Below are 20,175 nucleotides of genomic sequence, written 5' to 3' on the forward strand. Positions count from 1 at the left end.
CTTGTAAAAAGTAGGTGTTGTTGGTTCAGTGTGAACTGAACAGATCTATAGGCTAACACATTGTCAGTGTGTGTTGAGGGTTTTTCATGTGTGTGTGTGTGTGCGCATGGGGGTAACAGCAAGTGTTGTGGAACACATGTTTGATTTGTTGGTAGTTGTGGTAACATGTGTAGGAGTTGTGCTATGTGTCAGTGGTTTACTTTGTTCAGACAAAGTGGGAAAGCACATTGTAATGTGATTAATGAGTTGGTAAACTATGAGAGCATTGAGGGTCAGTGCTATGTTGTTGCACATTGCTGTTTACCAGAGATATGTTGGAAGTAACGATTTCCACACATGTACTTGTGTCAGTGGGACACTATGAAGGCAAAGAGGAGATTTGTTTGGTCATGGTAACACACAGTTTTATTGTATGATGGGTAACATGAGTTGAACACTCTGGGTTTTATTGGTCAGTCAAAGGTATGGTGCGCACTATGGTATGTCACTGTTGGTGGCAGGTAAGCTTGATGAAGTTTGTATTACCTCACATAGATTTATGTGTGAGAGGGGTGCATACTGGTGGACAAGTGAGCTTTCATGTCAGTGATGTCAAGGTATTTTGAGATTTTACCTGACCTGGGTTTTGGTTGTGTGTTTGTGTTCCAGGTGTGCTGCTTGTAGATGCTGCTTGTAGGTGCTGCTTGTAGGTGTTGCTTTAAGTGTAGGGTGAACTTTTTACTGTGTGCTGCTTCTAGAGAGTACTTGAAGTAGGCAGTGTGTGCTGCCTTAGTGTGTATTGCTTTTGCTAAGTAGGGTTATCTGCTTAGTGTGTGTGCTGTACTGTAAAATAAACACTATAAAAACCACTCCATGTGGCCCTGCTGTTGGTGAGAGAGAGTGAGTGAGTGTGAGTGTGCATCATCAGTCAGTCCTATATCCCCTGCCTGCTCCCCTCTCTCCCTTGGAATCAAACAAACCACAACACTTTCGAACAGTTTTTACATGTATACAGATATCATTGCTGTAGGCGTAAAATTTCAAATGTATTGTCATTTCCATGCACAATCAGTATGGCGGATGTGGGGGAGGGGGAAGGGGAAAGACTTGGGGAAAAAAGAGAGAAAAAAGACAACTGACATGATATGCAGGTTCCACTGATTTGTCAACAACAGTTGTCATTAGATCTTTAAGAAAAGAAAAGAAAAAAAGAATGAATTGCCGTGATCATAACAGAGGCATACACAATGATAGCTCCAAAGGGGGTTATAATTCAGGAACTGATCGTGGGAGCACATAGTAAAGACGTTACAAGTTAGCATACTTATAGTGTCTGAATACGAAAGCGTGTGTATGTGTGTGGTTGTGTGCGTGCCCGGCAGTGTTTGTGTGCGTGCGTGCGTGTGTGTGTGTTGATAGTTGTTTGTGTGAGTTGGTGTTTTAGTCCGTCTAAGCACTGATGTACTATAAAATATGTGTGTGAACGTATGATTGTGTGTATACAGGGCCATTTTTCGGTGACTTTTTCCCAAAAAAACATTCACAAAGAAGTACACCATGACATTAAATGTTTTATCAGTTTGAGTTGACAAAAATGGTCAGTAAAAAAACAAACAAACAAAAAAACAAATAGTCAATCAATCAATCAATCGATCAACTTGAGTCACCAGTTAATCAGCCAGCAACTTGAAATATGAACTAGTCGATAAATGGACAAGCTAACACACGTAAACCTCTTAATTGTTCCAGTTTTCTCCCTCTCCCCCATCCCCCTCCACCCCCATGCCCTTTCCCTCCCCTCTTTTTCCTCATTTCCCTCCATTTTTTTTAAAGGCCAGTGATATGTTGCACGTCAGTGGGAAGGGGGTGTGGGGAGGGGGCATAGGGTAATGGATAGACTTAAAAAATAAATAAATAAAAACAGCCGTTCACAACTCCCGTTGGAACAGAAACGACACTTGTGTGTGTGTGTGTGTGTGTGTGAGTGCCGAGAGTGTCTGTCTGTCTGTGTCTAACAGAGACTGAGAAACGAAACGAAACGAAATGAAATGAAATTTTATTTTACCAGGGTAATGAGATAAACAAAGTCTATGCTTTTTTCCACCAAGCCCTGAGGTATAAAAAGGAAAGGAAAAAAGAGGGATGTGGGGGGTAGGACTACATCAAAAGAACACATGAACACACAACTATTAACAAAAAAGATATCAATGACAAAAATCAGGTGAAAATCACAGAGAGAGAGAGAGAGAGAGTTATTATAAGATGAAGAATCAGAGCAGGAAACTATGACTTGCGAGTTTTTTTTCTTCTTCTTCATAAGTCATGGCTCTGGCAAATTCATCATCAATGTTCATGTCAATATCAAGCTTCAGAGTCCTAACATTTTCTTTTTTTTAGCTTTGCCAGATTTCTTCCAGTTGATGGCCATACTGCTAGTGTTGCTGAATGCTGACTGGGTTTCTGAGGCAGGTTGTAATTAGCCTGTGTCAGGTCTTCTCTACTGATCTAAAAATACTGAGGTGGACAGCGCATGCCTTCTTTGAGCCCCTTTGCAAACTGAGGCCAGCGGAAGTGTTCCATCAGCCATTTTACTACTCACAGCGCAAAGCGGTAACTGCTGGCTACGATGACCGCTTCACGGCAAGCTTCACTTGCTCGCGGCGTTAGTTAAGCTGACCGTCCTGTGTGTGCCTCCACAGCAAATTTGCGCTGCGTGTCACTGCACTGTTTTCCTGTTATAACTTTGGTAAATAAACCACTGACAGATATATATCAATCAAGACACAACATTTGGCATGTCGTAGAGGCAAGCAAAAGAATGTACCGTCCCCCTTTCATAATACACCACTCGGGTACACTGCTACATTTATTTTTCAGTGTCTGTACTTCGGTCGACAGAATGTCCTTCTTATTTCTTGAGTAAAAAAACAACAACACAAAAAACTGTATTTTCTGTGTTCGCGGATATCATCTTTTATTGTTGCTAAGTTACTCAGTTATTGTTGTTTTTTTCAAATGTATTCTTAAGTCTCTTGTATGCCCATTTTGTCACTTTCACTGTCCATACTGTCTCTGGTTGTTTTTCTTTTCTTCTTCTTCTTCTTCTCTTGTTTTGCCTGCTCTGGTTTTGGCAGGGACTAATGCACGAGTCACTTACATTCATTCATTTCATTTTGCCCATCGCTGCTGGTGGAGCATAGGCCATCGACGACCCGTCGCCATCGCACTCTGTTCTGGGCTGTTCTGGCCATTCCAGTCCAGTTGGTCCCTTGCTGCTTCAGCTCTGCCTCGGTATCTCGCCTCCAGCTGTTGCGAGGCCGGCCTCTCTTTCTCTTTCCCTGCGGGTTCCAGGTCAGGGCTTGGCGTGTGATGCTGGACACTGGCCTCCTGAGGGTGTGTCCAATCCAGCCCCACTTCCTCCGCAGTATCTGCTTGGCCACTGGTTCCTGTCCCGCTCGCTCCCACAGATCTTCGTTTCGGATCTTCTCCTGCCATCAGATCTTGTAGATGCGCCTCAGACAGGTGTTGAAGAATGTCTGAATCTTCTGCTGCATCGTCTGTGTTGTCCGCCACGTCTCGCATCCGTAGAGCAGAACTGACTTCACATTGGAGTTGAAGATGCGGAGTTTGGTTTTCATACTGATTGCTCCAGATACCCAGATGTTCTTGAGCATGATGAAAGCTGTTCTTGCCTTGCCGATTCTGGCTGTGACGTCTCGGTCTGTGCCTCCCTGTCGGTCAACCATGCTTCCCAAGTAGATGAAAGACTCCACCTCCCTGATGGGCTCTCCACCGACTGTGACTGGTGTGTTGGCAGTGGTGTTGATCTTCATCAGCTCAGTTTCAGTTTCAGTAGCTCAAGGAGGCGTCACTACGTTCGGACAAATCCATATACGCTACACCACATCTGCCAAGCAGATGCCTGACCAGCAGCGTAACCCAACGCTCTTCATCAGCTCAGTCTTCTTCTTGTTGATCTTGAGCCCTGTCCTGGCTGACGTGGTCTCCAGGCGAGTTGTCTTGTCCTGCATCTGGCTGTGGTTGTGTGACAGGAGCGCCAGGTCGTCAGCGAAGTCGAGATCATCTAGCTGTGTCCAGAGTGTTCACTGTATACCGTTGCTCCTGCCTGTTGTAGTCACTTACAGATGGTGTTAATGATTGTTTTCCTTTTGTGGGTTTTCCTGCGATACAGATATACCTGGAGGTAGTGCTCGTCATGTCACAATTTCATCACTTGACTGTTGTTAACAATATTTTTTTTAACACACTCAGGACACACGTTTGAATGTCGCTTCACAACGCAGTACAATGGATGAAGTCATGCCAAGAGTATGCCAAATAAATCATGTTGTTCTATGGTATGCATTTACAGAATTCTCTGAACGGCTTATAGTAGTACACTTACTGTGCCCCAGTCGCCACCTGGGGAGTCTCCATTCACATATTTCACAAAAACGAAAACGCTCGAGTCCAAAATGCCCTTCTTGTTTGCTTCATCTTTTCCCCGTTTCCTTCATATTTTAAGGCGGTTTTAATGGCAGCTTTTTTTTCAGAATATTTTCAAAAGTCATTTCTAGTAAGTACAGAATTTATACCAATTGATGATTTTGCTGTATCCTCACTTTTAGGGGGGAAACAAAAGAAAGAAAAGAAATATTATGAAAACTGAATTCTGATGGAAAATAATACTGAAGCCTCAGGTGCTCAAGACTTCCCGAGAGATACGAGTTTGATATATTTGTGAATATTGTGGCTTAAAGTCTTTTATTATATATTATTTTTTAGGCATACTTTGAAGCTGAAATCTTGAGAAATTAATTGACATAGCCTATTTTGCACCTGGAATTGTGAAAAATAAATATTCAGGCTTTAAAAGCTTTACCTTCACACCCTGTCACCTTCTTTAGCTTTTGAGGAACATTTACTGTTCATGCATCTCTCTCTTTAGCAAAAGTTGATATTTGTTCTTTTTTTCTGTTTCTTTTGTTTTGCATTTAATTTGTTGCGTTGAATCTTGTTCAGACTGTTGTGTAACGTGCTTAAAAAGACAGTTCAATAACATGGATTGTTTGGTTATGTACAGACTGGTGTGTAACATGCTTAATTTAAAAAGACAGTTTAGTCAAATGGATTGTTTGGAGATGCTTGGTATTTATCTTTTTACCTAATTGTTTGGTACATCTGGCCGATGTAATGATGTTTGTATTTCGTCTGTCAACTTGATGTGAACCACAAAGTCAATAGAAAAAGGAAACCGAAAATGACATTGTTTTGTTACACTGCTTTTGTTCCATTCAGGTTTGAGGGAAATCCAGGCCTTCACCAACAGTATGATGCAGAGGAGTACAGGAGAGTGTCCAGGGTCGGAGTGCTGGCGCTGCGGGAGCAGAAGTTGGCTGTGCAGTGCAAGATGTCTCTTCTCACGCAGCAGGCATCTCGTTCTGGCCATCACTGTCGTGGGTGTTTTGATGGTGCTGATCAGCATCAACTTCAGCACCACAGTCCATGACAAACCAGCCATGGAGGTCTCCCTGAACGAAAGGCTGCCCCCATATGCTGTTGATAACAGGATATCAGAAGAAAGCAATAACAGGACACCAGGAGGACAACGCAACCCACCGATGATGGTCCACAGGAAGAGACGAAGGCATAAAACCGTCTTGAACGAAAATTTGGAGAAACAGTTGAGGATGCAGACAGAGACAGACGGCCAGACGTCAGGAGATGAAAGCAACCCATCCACGACCGTCCACATGGAGACACGAAAGCATGTCACCATCTTTACCAAAATTTTGCAGAAACACTTGAGGATGCAGACAGAAACAGGCCAGATGGGATGCATTCATCCCAGACTGGACCTGAAACATGACGCCAATCAGTTTGCCTATCATGACATGCCTCCACTGAACTGCACGGGGCAGGGTTTGTTTTATTCCCAAAACGGGGTTCTGGTGCTGAACACTTCTGTGGTAGAGTCTCCATCTCTTCTTGGGGAGTGTGCATTCTATCACATCAAAAGAGTGAATGACTGGGTGTCTTCTTATGCCTCATATGAGACTAAGAAATCACCATCTTTTGAGACCAGCTTTCCACACGACTTTGCACGCATCCGATGTGTTCTCAACTCCACTCTTAAAGAAAACAAAAACTTGAACGTTCCTAGGTTTGTAGACCCACATGCAGCCAATGGTGACTTTGATCAGTTTATCGTACAGGTTCATCCCAAGCCGCACGTCTTTCAACGCATCGCCCAGGCAGAGGCAGTGTCCCAGGGTAAAGAATCAATGAGGTTGAACGTGCTCATGTTTGCGCTGGATTCCATGTCTCACCTGAGCTCCCAACGGAAACTGCCCCAGACCTACAGGTTTCTGAAGGAAGAGCTGGGAGCAGCCATTTTGGAAAACTACAACATTGTTGGCGATGCTACCACGGCTGCCATCATTCCCATGTTCACAGGTTGGAGTATGTGGAAAGTGATTGTGTGTGTGTGTGTGTGTGTGTGTGTGTGTGTGTGTGTACAAATACAAACATATTTATTCCGTTTTTACAGGCCATTACACCCATATGAACGAAAGGGTAGACAATAGCAACCATGGGACATTCCAAGTGATTTGCTGGGCTATTTATTCCGTTTTTACAGGCCATTACACCCATATGAACGAAGGGGTAGACAATAGCAACTATGGGACATTCCAAGTGATTTGCTTACCTCGAACCAGTTCAAGGATGCTGTCCTCCTCTGGTCCCAGACGTGGCCGTTTTCGCTAGCTGTTTCTGAAGTGGCTATGCAGAATGGTCTTTGCCTCCCCAAGGCTAAGGGGATGGGCAGATTGGGTGAACCTGCTTCCTGCTTTGGAGAGCTTGTCTGCCTCTTCATTTCATGCAGTGCCGCAGTGAGAGGGGATCCACTGTTGGACCATTGCGGTTCTGGCACTTAGGGCTTGGATCTCAGACGGGATGTCTTGCAAGGTTGTGTCTCTTACTCAGCTCTGGAGCCTTTGTAGGACATATCGGAAGTCGGCCAGGAAGACAGTGTGGTCTGGCAAACTGTCTCTCTGGTTGAGGAGTTGTGCCGCAGCGAATAGTGCAGATGCTTCGGCTCTAAAAATTCGTAGAGGTGAGGCCAGTAGCAATGGAATGCCTACACTGGATGTTGACACCACCTCCCCCGTTCCTAACAGCATTCTCGGCAGAGCCGTCTGTGTATGCACAGGTCCAGGTGGTGCTCGGGTAGTCTCTATCCAGTGCTTCCAGGGTCAGCAGCTTCAGTTCAGCATCCAGGAAGCGGCCTTTGCTCTGAATTGCAGGGATGTCAAGGACAACAAGGGGGACATCCAGTGACCAGTCTTCAAACTCTTGCAGGGGTTCAACAGGTTGGTTCCTGTCAGGGAAACACTGGCCATGAGTCTGGTGGAGGGCCTTGACGAGGTGGTTTGTGCTTCTGTGCTTCAGCCTGGAGTTTTGAAGACAAAGGGTGTGATGAAAGTTGTTTCATCGTCTCACTTTGGCGAGGCAGTCTCTCATTTCTTCTCTCTTATAGAGACACGAGTCCAGCAGTCCCTGCCATAGTGTTGATGGGTATGGTCTTCATGTCACCTGTGATGAGGTGTAGATTGGCATTCTGGATTTTGGCCAAGGGTTCTGTGCTAGACTTGCTGTTGCCTAGGCGTTGGAGGCATACCCAATGTGAGGTCTGACTGATCATGTGTAAACTTGAGTTAGGGACTTCATGTTAGCTCCCCACTTGGTGCCAGCCAGTTTCTTCATCACGGCCATCTTGTGCATGGCTTCGCTCTGGGCGGTGCAGATGTGAGAAGACCAGGATAACTTGCGGTCTAATTTCACACTGAGGTAGGTGGGTGTGTCCTGTTGAGGGATCGACTCTCTTTGAATGTGGAGGTTGAAGGTCTGTTTCTTTGGAGACCGGGAGAAGCAGGTGGCTTCTGTCTTGGTCCTGTTATTGTGACCAACCACTCCTTTGACCACGTGACAATGCTGTTCGGGGTTACTTGCATCCTGCAGGTTGCTGTGGAGATCTGTTCTGCTTGTGTCCAAACAGCTAGATCATCTGCATGAAGGGCTCTGGAGATATGCATTGATAGCTGGTCAATGACATCGTCAATGAACATGGCGAAAAAGACTCCTCGAATCTTGACTAGTCTGCATAGGTGGCTTTCGAGCTTCACGCGAGCAGACCTTTGGAAGAAATAGTTTTGGATCCATCAATGCATTCTCCCACAAACCTGTTTCTGGAGCAGTTTGAGAAGAAGGCCTGTCCAGACCTTATCAAAGGCCTTAGTCAGGTCCACAAAGATGGCCAAGGTCTTCATCTTTTGTTGGAATCCGTTTTCAATGTCCTGGGCTAACAGAGTGACCTAATCTTCTGTGCTTCTGTTCTTTCTAAAGCCTGACTGCGCTGGGTTGATGAGGCCATTTTTCTCCAGGTGGTACTGCAGTCTTCTGTTTACCATGCATTCCATTGTTTTTCTAAGACAACCGAGGAGACTGATGGGTCAAAAACCTGTCTTTTCCCTTCTTGAGGATAGGAATGATGACAGCGTCCTTCCAGCTGTGTGGGAATTCCCCTTCGTTCCAGGAAAGGTGGAAGATTTCCAGTGCTATTTGCTTTGCATGGTTGCTTAAGTGCTTAATCATTTCTTTCGTTATTCCGACTTTTTCTGGTGCCTTTTTGTTTTTCAGTTGTCTGATGGCCACATTAAGCTCTTGGGTGGTAAAGGCATCAGTCAGTGTAGGGGGGTGGCCTCTGTTTTGAGAGTTCTTTCCTGGTGCTCTGCCTGACTTCTTTTCGTTTCGTGTTGGCAAGCAAGGAGGCTGCTGGTTTCCCAGTGTAAATTAGGTTGTTGTTAAAAAGTGTTGTCCTGCAGGTTTCTTGGTGTTCGTTGTTGAGAGTTTTTGTCAGTCTCCACAACTTTCTTGTGTCTTTTTCCAAGTCCAGTGAGCTTGTCTTCTCTTGCCATGACCTGCGGACTGCTTCAGTCTTAGTTTCATTAAAGGCAATTCTTGCTCTGTTGTAGGCGGCACTGTTTTCAGTGATGGGGGACTTCTCTACTTGGTCTCTAGCTTTGGTGTGTTCATTGTCGAGGCTCTGTAGATTTTCACTCCAGTAGGGCTTGTAGATTTGTCTCTTCCCTCTTGGAATGCTTTGCTTTGCTGCCACAAGAATGCACTTTGTGAAGCACTGGAGTTTGCTGTTTAGGTCATTCAATAAGTCTATTCTACTGTCTTGGCACAAATAGTCAGTTAAGACTGAAAACTTGGACCAGTCTGCTTTTTTGTAATTCATGCTCTCTGAAGGTGTTTGTAGACTTTTCTGCTAGACACAGAGTAAGCAGAATGGGAAGGTGGTTGGTCCCACCCAGTTGGTCTTCTACTTGTCTTTCACAGATTTTCTGGATATCCTTTGTGGCAACTGTGATGTCTGGTGTGCTGTTTTCTAGGCTCTGGGCAAGCAGGTTAGTTTGTCATCAGGTTTGTTGATTAAAATGAAGTTGTTTTCAGTCACCCAGTCCTCGACACTTTCCCCTCTGTTGCTGAAATCCTGGTAGCCCCAGCTAGGTGAGTGGGAGTTGAAATAAGACTATCAGCAGGTTGTTGTTCACTGCAGGGACAGTCTGTAGTTGCAGGTCTCGATCAGATGGACTACAGACGTTGATGACTGTGATTTCTCTTTCCTCAATTACTAATTTGACTGCCAGGAACTCAGTATCGCCAGCTGACCTTCCTAACTCAGTTGCAGAGATGGAGTTCCAGACAAGGGTGATGACCCCTCCTTTGGAACGGTTGACTATTTCATGCCAAAAGAGCTCGTACCCTCGAACAGAGAAGCTATGAGCATATGTCGGATGTGTTTCTTGTATACAGATGATGTCCACCTTCCTGGTTCTCAGAAACTCTTGTAGCTCAGGCTTCTTGCAAAAGCCCGCAGCTATCCACTGTGCAAAGACGAGCGGAGCTGCTGGAAGACTCGGCTGATGGTGTGGGCTGTTCGAATATTGCTGATGCTGCCTTCCCAACACACTCGTGGTCACTTCACCAGTAGCAGTGGGTGGGCCCCTTTGAGGCAGGGGACCTGGCACTGTCGCCGCGTGACGTACCACGGGACCAACGCACAATACATACAAGTATTCTTTTTGCAAAATTATTGGAAGGAACATTACAGACCTGATCTTTACACATTCGTTAATGTAATTTCCTAATTTGATGATCATATCATCCAACAGGTTTGAGCAGAGCAACTGGACTTAAAATTTGAAGGGAATCTGTAATAAAGAGGGGAGTATATTTTTTACACAAGGATTGATATCTTGGACAGACAAGCAAAAAATGGCAAAAGTCTTCAGTTTCGTATCTGTCACACTGGACACAGAATGGGTTCAATAATGGTTTCCCAAATCAAGAAATGCCATTCAAGTGTAATTTGTTGCATTGTGAAAGGCAAAGTTGTGTGTGTGTGTGTGTGTGTGTGTGTGTGCGTGTGTGTGTGTGTGTGTGTGTGTGTGAGTGTTGATCTTTTTTTTCTTTTTTTGTTTTTTTACATATGCATAGACTAGTTTCTTTTCAGGTGGTGAAACTGACAATTATTTTTTTTAACGTACTTCTCTAATGATTTTTTTCAATTTACAAACATACTTGACAATTACAAGCATGTTTACATTTTCCAGGATACACAGAGATGGACCTTCCCGATGTGCGGAAGTCAACACTGACACGTGCAAGGGTCGACGAATACCCCATGATATGGAAAAGATTTAGGGAGGAGGGGTACGCCACTCTTTTCGCTGAAGATAAACCGATCATTTCCGTCTTCAATGGACGTCTCAAGGGGTTCAGGGACCCCCCTACAGACCATTACATGCGCACGTTCTGGCTGTCGGTCTTGCGCAGTAGCCTACGGCGGGGTAGCAAGCGTTTCTGCACCGGCAACACGCCAAACCATCAGTTCATGTTGACCTACCTGGAAGACTTCTTCATCAAGTACAACAATGTGTCCCGGTTTGCCTTTGGCTTTCACGTTGAGTTGTCACACGATGACAACAACCCGGCTCAGTATATCGACAGTGACCTTGTCGGCTTCCTTAGACGACTGAGACAACAGAAGATATTAGAAGACACGGTACTTATCATCTTTGGCGACCACGGAGCTCGCTACAGCAAAGTGCGAAGCACTGTTCAGGGCAAGCTGGAAGAGAGACTGCCGCTGATGTCCTTAGCATTCCCCAGAAAATTCCGCCAAAGGTACCCCGACCTTCACCACAATCTGATGACCAACACGCAGCGCCTGTCCACGCCGTTCGACATTCACGAAACCCTACTAGATATCTCGGACCTCTCTGGCATCGGCCGGCGAGAGTCCATACCTCCGGGGATCAGCCTGCTGCGCGAAATCCCGGTGGAACGGACCTGCGAAGATGCCGGTATCGGCATGCACTGGTGTACCTGTCTTCACCAGGTGAGGTTGGACCCTGAGGACGAGTTTGTAAAGCCGGTGACATTTGCACTGATATGGTACCTTAACGCTCAGGTGCACTCCAAGAGGCAGCAGTGTGCCAGGCTGGAGCTGGCCAAGGTGCTCAGCGTCTTCATGGTCCTCCCGAATGAGATGGTAGGTTCATCACAGGGTGTGCTCCCCATTGTTTTCAGTATCGCTACACACTTGATGTACACAGTATATCCTCCCCAATGAGATGGTGTGCTCCCCCTATATTTTCAGCATTGCCACACTTTTGATATGCACAGTATCTCAGTGGTTTCAGTGGTGGGCTTTATGTCCGAGGGTCCTGGGTGTGATCCTGGTATTAACATCTGGTGGGTTAACGTTGATCTTTTCTTTTCTTTCTCAGTTAACGGTGAAGATTTTTTTTTTTTAATCTCCCAGGTCAACATTTGTGCAGACCCTGGCTAATGTATTGATCCCCTTCAAATTTGAACACATGAGAAAGATAGAGTATGCCTGGTAAACATCCTGTAATCTTTTTCTCATGTTCCATTTAGTTATGGAAATACGTACATACCCATCACGCGCATCGCAGAAAACAGACATGGGTGCCCAAGTACTGAGGGTAAAATTGGTCATGCACACATGTGGTGCCGTTATCCTCGAACTGCTGTTCTCTTAGTTTGCAGACAGAAACAATAACAGATCCCCGACCATCCCTCCGAGTGACGTAAAGTGCCGATGCAATATTCCTTGTCGACAGCATTCGTTCTGAAACATTCCGCAGAGGAGACACTTCAGATTCTCATCCGTTACACTGAGTGACAAGATCTGTTCAAAAGAAGATCAGTGTACAGCAAATTTAGGCGCTGTGCACTCAGGCAGGAAAGTTCAGATCAGTTGAGGCCCTGAGGGAAATACATCGAGATAAAAAAAAAAAAAAGAAGATACATAATCAATCAGTCGATTAATTAATCATAAATAGAAAATGATAATTAAAACAGAACTACAAATAAAAATAGATTTTTTTTTAACTGTAGAAAAAGCAATGATATGAAAGATATATTACCAACAACAATATAAACGATGAAAATGAATGAGTAAATAAATAAATGAAACAGATTAAAAAAATTATAAAAAATATAAAAAAATTACACGGGAGTGCTAATGATGTTCTTTTGGAAGTCTCGACCGAGGTTATATCTTTTAGATTTATAATAATAATAACAACAATAATAATAATAATAGTATTTATATAGCGCTGAATATTGTGCAGCGACAAATCTAAGCACTTTCGCACCAATCATTCACACGCATGCATAACTCTAAAACTGAAGAAGCTAAAGACAAGGAAGAGACAGGGGAGGGAGGGTTTCTTGTGAAGAGGTGGGTTTTAAGGCCAGACTTGAAAAAGCTGAATGCGGCCGGAGACCTGAAGAAGCGAGAGGAAGTTCATTCCAAATGCAAGGTCCAGAGACAGAGAATGAACGGCGTCCAACAGTGGAGTGTTTGAATCTGGGTATGCGTAAACATAGTGGATCCGAAGCCGATCGTAGAGAGCGAGATGGAGTGTAGAGGTGAAGGCAGCCACAAAGATAGAAAGGGGCAGATTTGTGAATACATTTATAACATAGAGTGCTGATCTAATACTTTATTCTGTGTGAGATAGGGAGCCAATGGAGATGTTGCAAAGAAGGAGTGATGTGCTCAGATCTTTTCTTACTGAGGACGAGTCGGGCAGCATAGTTTTGTATGCACTGAAGGGACTGAATGGATGAAGCAGGCAAACCAGACAATAGAGAGTTACAGTAGTCAATGCGAGAGAGAATGAGAGAAACGACAATTCTAGATGTTGCATCAGTGGACAGATATTTCCGAATGGAACTGATGCGTCGCAGTTGACAGTAGCAGGATTGACATGTCCGACTGATAAATTTTTGCAAGACGGCATGATTATTTCGCTGCGTTTCATCGTGTTCATCTTAATTTTCATAACAAAAAAGACGTGCCAGTCAGTTCTACATTGATTCTACATACGATTTGTGCAGTTCAGCGCGTTTTGTTCTTTTTTCCCCCGAAGATTATTATCATTATTATTATTGTTATTATGAGCATTTACGCCTAATCTTGAAAATAAGCCCTAGGCGTTTACAAATAGAACACATATGTAAATATCAAAAACTGAACACAAGATACCAAACATCATTGAAAACTATTCACCCCCCCCCCCCCCCCACACACACACACACCCCTCTCAATACACACAAACACACGCGCACACACACACACACAAGTCATAGCACACAATCGTAAACAGTACACAATGAAAAATACCACCAACAAACCTGAAACTATCGAAACTCACTCACAAATAGTCATTTTAGTTCATACTGGAAACGGATGAGCTGTTGAGAATTAATCTGGAGGGGGAAAGGTGGGTCTTCAGACTGTGTGGCGTGGGAGAGTTGTCGGAGTCTGATGTTTGAGGAGGAAGATGAGGAATACTTTTGTACAGGAAATCTGCCTTCCTACTCTTAGAATTTTATTTGTTCTTTTACGAAAAATCACATTTAGTAACGTGAACGACCCCCTTTGAAATACAATTACCCTGCCCGTGTGATGTGATTACATGTTGAGTCACAAACGTTTTGAAGGGAACCTTGTCTGCAAATTCGTCAAGCATGTACATACACTTGGCCAGATCAGATCGAACCAACAACAACAAAAAAAAGTATTGGTTTCAAATTCTGTTGCGTTTTATGCCCTGCCGTTATGGTGACTTCAGTTTCGATCCCCCTCCACTTCCGTGCTTGGGAAGAGTCCTGTCAAGGTCTTCAGTGTCTTAACATTCATGGGGACCTAACATCGATAGTTCCCTGTAGGCTGCCATCGCCGGGACTGCGGCAGACAAACCCCGGTGTGGCTGTGTATGGATACTCGGACTGAGCGGCGTGGGAGAAACTATGCCACCGGAACGGTGCAGACGATTGGACAGCAAAAAAGAAAAAAAAAAGAAAAAAAGGTATATATATATATATATATACATATGTCGGTTTCCGTACTACATGGTAGGTCTTTGACGCTTCCTTAAAACAGTCACTAAAACTAAAACAGTAACTGGAACCAGCCGCCGTGGCGAAGTGGTTAGCGCCGCGGACTGACGGCTGGGAGGACGCGGGTTCGAATCCCAGCGGAGGTAGGTTTTTCGGCCCCCGGCCGGCTCCTACCCAGAGTTGAGTGTGCTGTAGGCTTAAACGGGGAGACTGGGACCACACAGTCGAGTGACATCCACTTCAAGGATGCGTCTTTGGGTGTGTTGCTCTAATTACCTGACCAACACTGCAAATGTCTGTATCTCTCGGGCCTGGCCGGGATATCATTATGACAGGAAGCGTAGCGTACAGCCTTGTCACGCAGACCCAAACCAGAATGGACCTCCATTGCATCATCGTCATCATCATCGTCATCCTCCTTCTCCTTCATCGTCATCAAAGTCAGTGGCCTTTCATGCCCTGCTCTCGTGGTGACCTCAGTTTCGATACCCCTCCTCTTCCGTGCTTGGGGTGAGTCCTGTCAATGTCTTCAGTGTCGGTAGATTCATGGGGGGGCTGTTGTTTGAGGGACGTGGTGGCGGTCTCCACTCTGGGAGGGACGCTCACTCAGTCTGGCTCCACGACTAAGCCATTATTGTCGTTAGTAGGGGGCTTAGTAGGTGGTGTCCTAAGTACGTTAAATCAGAACAGGAACCACTGAACACCACCGAAGTGACTCAGCAGCAGTGCAGGGTCTCCTCTGTAGCGTGGCTTCCTGGCGACCTAACATCGATGATTCCCTGCAGACTGCCGACGCTGGAACTGTGACGGACGAACCCGGGTGTGGTCGTGTATGGGGGAATCAAAATGAGTGGCGTGGGAGTAATGCCACTGAAACGGTGCAGATGATGGGGCAAAAAAAAACACAAACAAACAAAAAACAAACAAACAAAAAAAATATGGCAGGACACTTGAACAACACCTTTTACGTTGTGTTACACTTGGTTTTCCTTTCAACTCTACACCAAAGGTCTAGAATTCGTGAAACCTGATTATCAGACAAAAATTTGTCAGAAATGTTTGAATGTGGAAAAGTTCGGATATATCCTGAAAGCGCTACAAATAGAATAGCACAGAACAGAATATTTTGTTGACATTATACTTTAAGGTTTATAAGTCAAGTTCAAATAGCACTATATGTCCATATCACTACTGTTTTCATTTTTAATCTCAGTAGCGCTTCCTGTCAACAGCGCTACGTGTCAATGACGGTACGTGTCGATAGCTTTTGTGTGTGTGTGTGTGTGTGTATGTGGCGAAATTATATATTGTTCTTTATCGCTACTTGTCAATATAGCTACGTGTCAATACCAATATATATATGTATGCATACACGTACACACACACACAATACACACAAGCGCACGCGCCCGCGCACACACACAAAGCATAGCACACAATCGTAAATAGTACACAATCAAATTTCTAAAAGTATATAAAAAATCACTCACTCACTTGTAGTTATTTTTGTTCATACTGGAAAGGGATGAGCTGTTGAGAATTATTCAGGAGGGACAAGGTAGGTCTTCAGAATGGATTTAAAAGAAAGCAGCGAAGATGAGTGACGGAGAGGCTGAGGAAGTTGATTCAAAAGAAAGGGGGCATGGTATGAAAAACTGCGTTGGCCATACGTTTTGGGTCGAGCAGTGGTGGGGGGGGGGGGGGATCTCAAGCATACGGGTGTCAGAACGAAGAGCGGAGTTAGCGTGAGGGTATGTAAGGATGAAAAGATAACGGTAATGTTCGATGTTAACGACATCAAAGTCCACTCGTTGCTGTATCAGCGAACGAGGGAGTTGCAGCCTGCAAGCAAGTGAACGGTTAAGGAAATAAAACAGACAGAAGGAGGTTGGGTGGTAGAATGAGGGAACTGATATTGTTTGAGTTAATTTTTTTTAATTATTTTTTTTTATAGACGTTTTCTTTGCTTTCCCATGATTCCGAGAGAAATCTTACCAGTAATTGGCAGCTTTGGGTGCTTTGTCACAGACTGCATTGGTGAGAGTATTTCTGTGTTGTATGGATTTCCGCATTTTTACAATTTAGGAAAAAATAACTTCATTTTACATTGTTTTGGTATAAAGACCACGGACTTAAAATGGCTCTGTATACGTTCGTGATTAAGACCCACACTTTGGTGAAGCGGCCCCAGTCCGCAAACCTTGCAGCGTTACTAAACTCAGTCCATGAGACTGTCAGGTTTCAAACTGTGTGCAGTAGAGATAACAACATTCAGATCAAGTTAGCAGTTCTAAATTTCATTTTTAGGCAGTGACATTTCAATGATTCCCCAGGCGATGCTTTTGAACAAGACTTAAAAAACCATAATATTATCATTATTACTGAACTCTGTAATGTAGGGAATTCAACAGGAGCAAAAAATACACATGCTCACAGAACCTTTCCACGTAAGGATTCAGTATAGTATGGTATAGTATAGTATGGTATAGTATAGTATAGTATTTCAGCTTAAAAAAAACGTAGGCCGCAAGGCCTTTTCCTGGTCTTTTGATCAGAGCTAAGTTACCTGACTGTGAAGCTAATTCTAAACGATCTTTTGACTGTATCTAAGCTACAGCCGAGTCTGTGACAGTGGTGGGTGGCAGCGGGCACGACTTAGGTTGTTCGGAGCGGATGGCGAAGGTCACTGCAGAACATGTGGTCTTTGAAGACATGGTCTATTATACTTTTGACGCTGTTGATATGTTTTTGCGTTTATCAAATTGTCGTCCAAGATGTTCCAGATGTCCACTGCTCTGATCGTGAAAAAGTTTTCTCGGAGACTCTTGCTGCAGAACTGTTTATTGAGTTTGAAACTGTGACCCCTGGTGGGTCCATTCGGATTTAGTACGAAAGGAGAGGCACTCTTGTACAGTCCATGGGTATACTTGTATATCTCAATTAAATCGCCTCTTATTCTTTTATAGCTCATGCTGGGGATACCAGTGATTTTCAGCCTCTTCTCATAGCCCACGTTGTGTAGTCCAGGAATACACTTTGTAGCCCTACGTAGTATATTTTCAGTTTGGTTCTTGTTTTTTTCATAATATGGCCACCAAACACAGTTCGCGAACTCAAGGTGCGGTCTAACTAATGCGATGAATAAGGATCTCATTGAGTCCTTGTCCAAATGAACACATGATCTGCGTATGAGACCAAGTATTCTGTTGGCTTTGTTGACTTGCGTTTCCGTGTGTTTCGTGAATTTTAGTTGGCTGTCGATTTCGACTCCAAGGTCCCTTTCTACTTCAGATGATCTTAATTTTACACGTTCTTTCTTTCCATGTAGTCTCATGCTGTATTCATGCCTTTTGTTTTTGCTTCCCAAGTGTAGCACACTACATTTTCCTGTGTTGAAATTCATCTGCCATTTATCGACCCAGTCCACTAGGCGATCAAAGTCTATCTGTAAATCCTCATGTTCATCTGCTGGTCCATAGAGCTTTGTGTCGTCCGCATACATGCTACAACATTTGTTGACTTCATTTGGTAGGTCATTGATAAATAATACAAAGAGAACGGGCCCTAATACACTGCCTTGGGGTACGCCACTGGTCATGTCTTTCCAGTCTGATAAAGAGCCGTTGACTTTTACCCTCTGTTTTCTGTCTAGTAGGAAACTCGTTGATCCAGTTTAACACATTACCACAGATACCATAGCCTTCTAGCTTCTTTCTTAAACGCTGATGTGGTACTGAGTCAAAAGCTTTTGAGAAATCCAGGTAGATGGCATCCACAGGTGTTCCCTTGTCCAAGCTCTGTCCATTGTTCTAGTACTTCCACAGATTCGTTACACACGAGTGGTTAGACACAAAGCCAAAAGTATAGGGGTCTTAAGATCTTAATCTTTAACCAGACTTTTTATTTGAAAATGGAGAATGAAGGGCCACTTTACCAATGATATATGAAACAGGTTTCTTCAAATTTGGTCATATGTTTCTGTCAGTCAAACTGTTTTTGAGTGAAGGCAGACAAGTGACAGACATCTTATTTTGAAGTCCTCTTTCAGCGCAAGGCAACACCCATGTAGAATATCAGTCTTATGAGGATCACCTCAACTTCAACTCAATTTGTCTGTGTAAAAGTATAATGCTGTATATTGTTCTCTCTGTGTGTATGTGTCAACGTGTGTGCGCATATATATATTTGAAGGTTGTTGTTTTGTTGTGTGTGTATGCACATTTACATACTTGTAGGAATGTAAGCATGTACATGCTTTTCTTTCACTTGACGCAATAGATTTCTCTTGGTGAAATTCGGTCTGCTCTTCTGAAGGAGAGCAAACCCATTTCTACTGTGCAGCACCACCCTTTTTTCCTGTCTGTAGGTGCACTTGTTTTCCTGTCAAAGTGGATTTTTCTACAGAATTTGCCAGTGACAACCCCTTTGTTGCCATGGATTCTTTTATGGGCGCTAAGTGCATATGCTACATTCGGGACTTCAGTTGATCGTCTCATCTGAATGACCAGCTTCCAGACCACCATCCAAGGTCCAATGGAACGGGAGAAAATACTCGGTGGGAAGTGTGGGATACTTGTGTGTGTGTGTGTGTGTGTGTGTGTGTGTACGTGCGCGTGTGTGTGTGTCTGTATGCATGTGAATGTGTGTGTGTGTGTGTGTACGCGCGCGTGTGTGTGTGTCTGTATGCATGTGAATGTATTAACTTGTGTTGTTGTTTTTTGTGTGTATATGCATATGGTATATACATTTGTGTATGTAAGAGCACATGCAAGTAAATGAAAGCAAGCATGTTGACCTTTAACACAGCGTTTGATGTGACAGGTCCTGAAGTACCAAAGATCCAGCGACAGAGACCGGAGGATGCCCCACTTCAGCCCTAATATTGACCTGGATGTGGCGTACTACCAGCTCCAGGTGGAAACGCAGCCCTGTGGGGCCCTTTATGAAGCAACAGTCATGGCCAAATTCCACAAATCCACTTATGAATACTCTGTCACATCTGACGTCAGTCGCATCAATGAATACGGGTCACAGCCCAGCTGTGTTCAGGACCGCTTTCCCATGTTACGGAAGTTCTGCTGCTGTTTAGATTACTTGGAGAAGAATGGAAGAACATGATCGTGGAGATTTCGCCTCGAAATACAAAAAACGTATTTTGGAAGAACAAACATCACGAAAAGCTTTTATTTCATATGTAGCCAAGCGCTCAGCTCAGGCTTCAGATACTGCTTCACACACAAGCTGTATAGCAGACGCCCTTTTCGCAGCTAACTTGCCAGTCTTCAAGGGCTCGCACAGAATGTGTGACACCATTTTTTTTTTTTTTTTAATGCAAAGCCCATTCTAAACGTATTTTCTAAAGATCTATTAAATCAAGTCTATGTGTCATTCACTGTAATATTATATTCGTTGTGTTTACACACACACTTTAATCAGTTAGAAGCATGCATGATTTCAGTTTAATCATTCATCAGTTTAGATTTCAACTGACGCTAAGTTTACATCATTTTGTCCTTCTTGTCACACAACCACGCCACAACTAGCGTCGCTGTATGCCATTGAGTGAGCTGAAACTTGTGTTTCTGCTGCACCGTATTTAATTAAATATCTCTTTTGTCAGATCAGTAAACTACAAGTATTATATACTGGCAGAATCATCGCAATTCCATCTTTAAATCTATTCCATTT

General features: G+C 43.9%; 1 protein-coding gene across 1 annotated transcript; it reads left to right on the forward strand.

The window, feature by feature from the left end:
• Window positions 1-1,226: 1,226 nt before the first annotated feature.
• On the forward strand, window positions 1,227-19,605 carry LOC143288704 (uncharacterized). The gene is made up of 4 exons (XM_076597331.1): window positions 1,227-1,293; window positions 5,278-6,435; window positions 10,662-11,602; window positions 19,309-19,605. Exons 1-4 carry the CDS (start codon window positions 1,227-1,229, stop codon window positions 19,603-19,605), a joined length of 2,463 nt encoding a protein of 820 aa, XP_076453446.1.
• The last annotated feature ends 570 nt before the right edge of the window (window positions 19,606-20,175 follow it).

The sequence above is a fragment of the Babylonia areolata genome, chromosome 13, assembly GCF_041734735.1.
Source record: "Babylonia areolata isolate BAREFJ2019XMU chromosome 13, ASM4173473v1, whole genome shotgun sequence".
Taxonomy (NCBI): Eukaryota; Metazoa; Mollusca; class Gastropoda; order Neogastropoda; family Buccinidae; genus Babylonia; species Babylonia areolata.

Excerpts from the sequence above, each read along its gene's own strand:
- LOC143288704 (XM_076597331.1), top strand. The coding sequence starts at position 1,227 with ATGATAGCTCCAAAGGGGGTTATAATTCAGGAACTGATCGTGGGAGCA. Across the intron at positions 1,294-5,277 it reads ACATAGTAAAGACGTTACAA|GTTTGAGGGAAATCCAGGCC; the intron begins GTTAGCATACTT and ends TGTTCCATTCAG. Across the intron at positions 11,603-19,308 it reads TGGTCCTCCCGAATGAGATG|GTCCTGAAGTACCAAAGATC; the intron begins GTAGGTTCATCA and ends TTGATGTGACAG.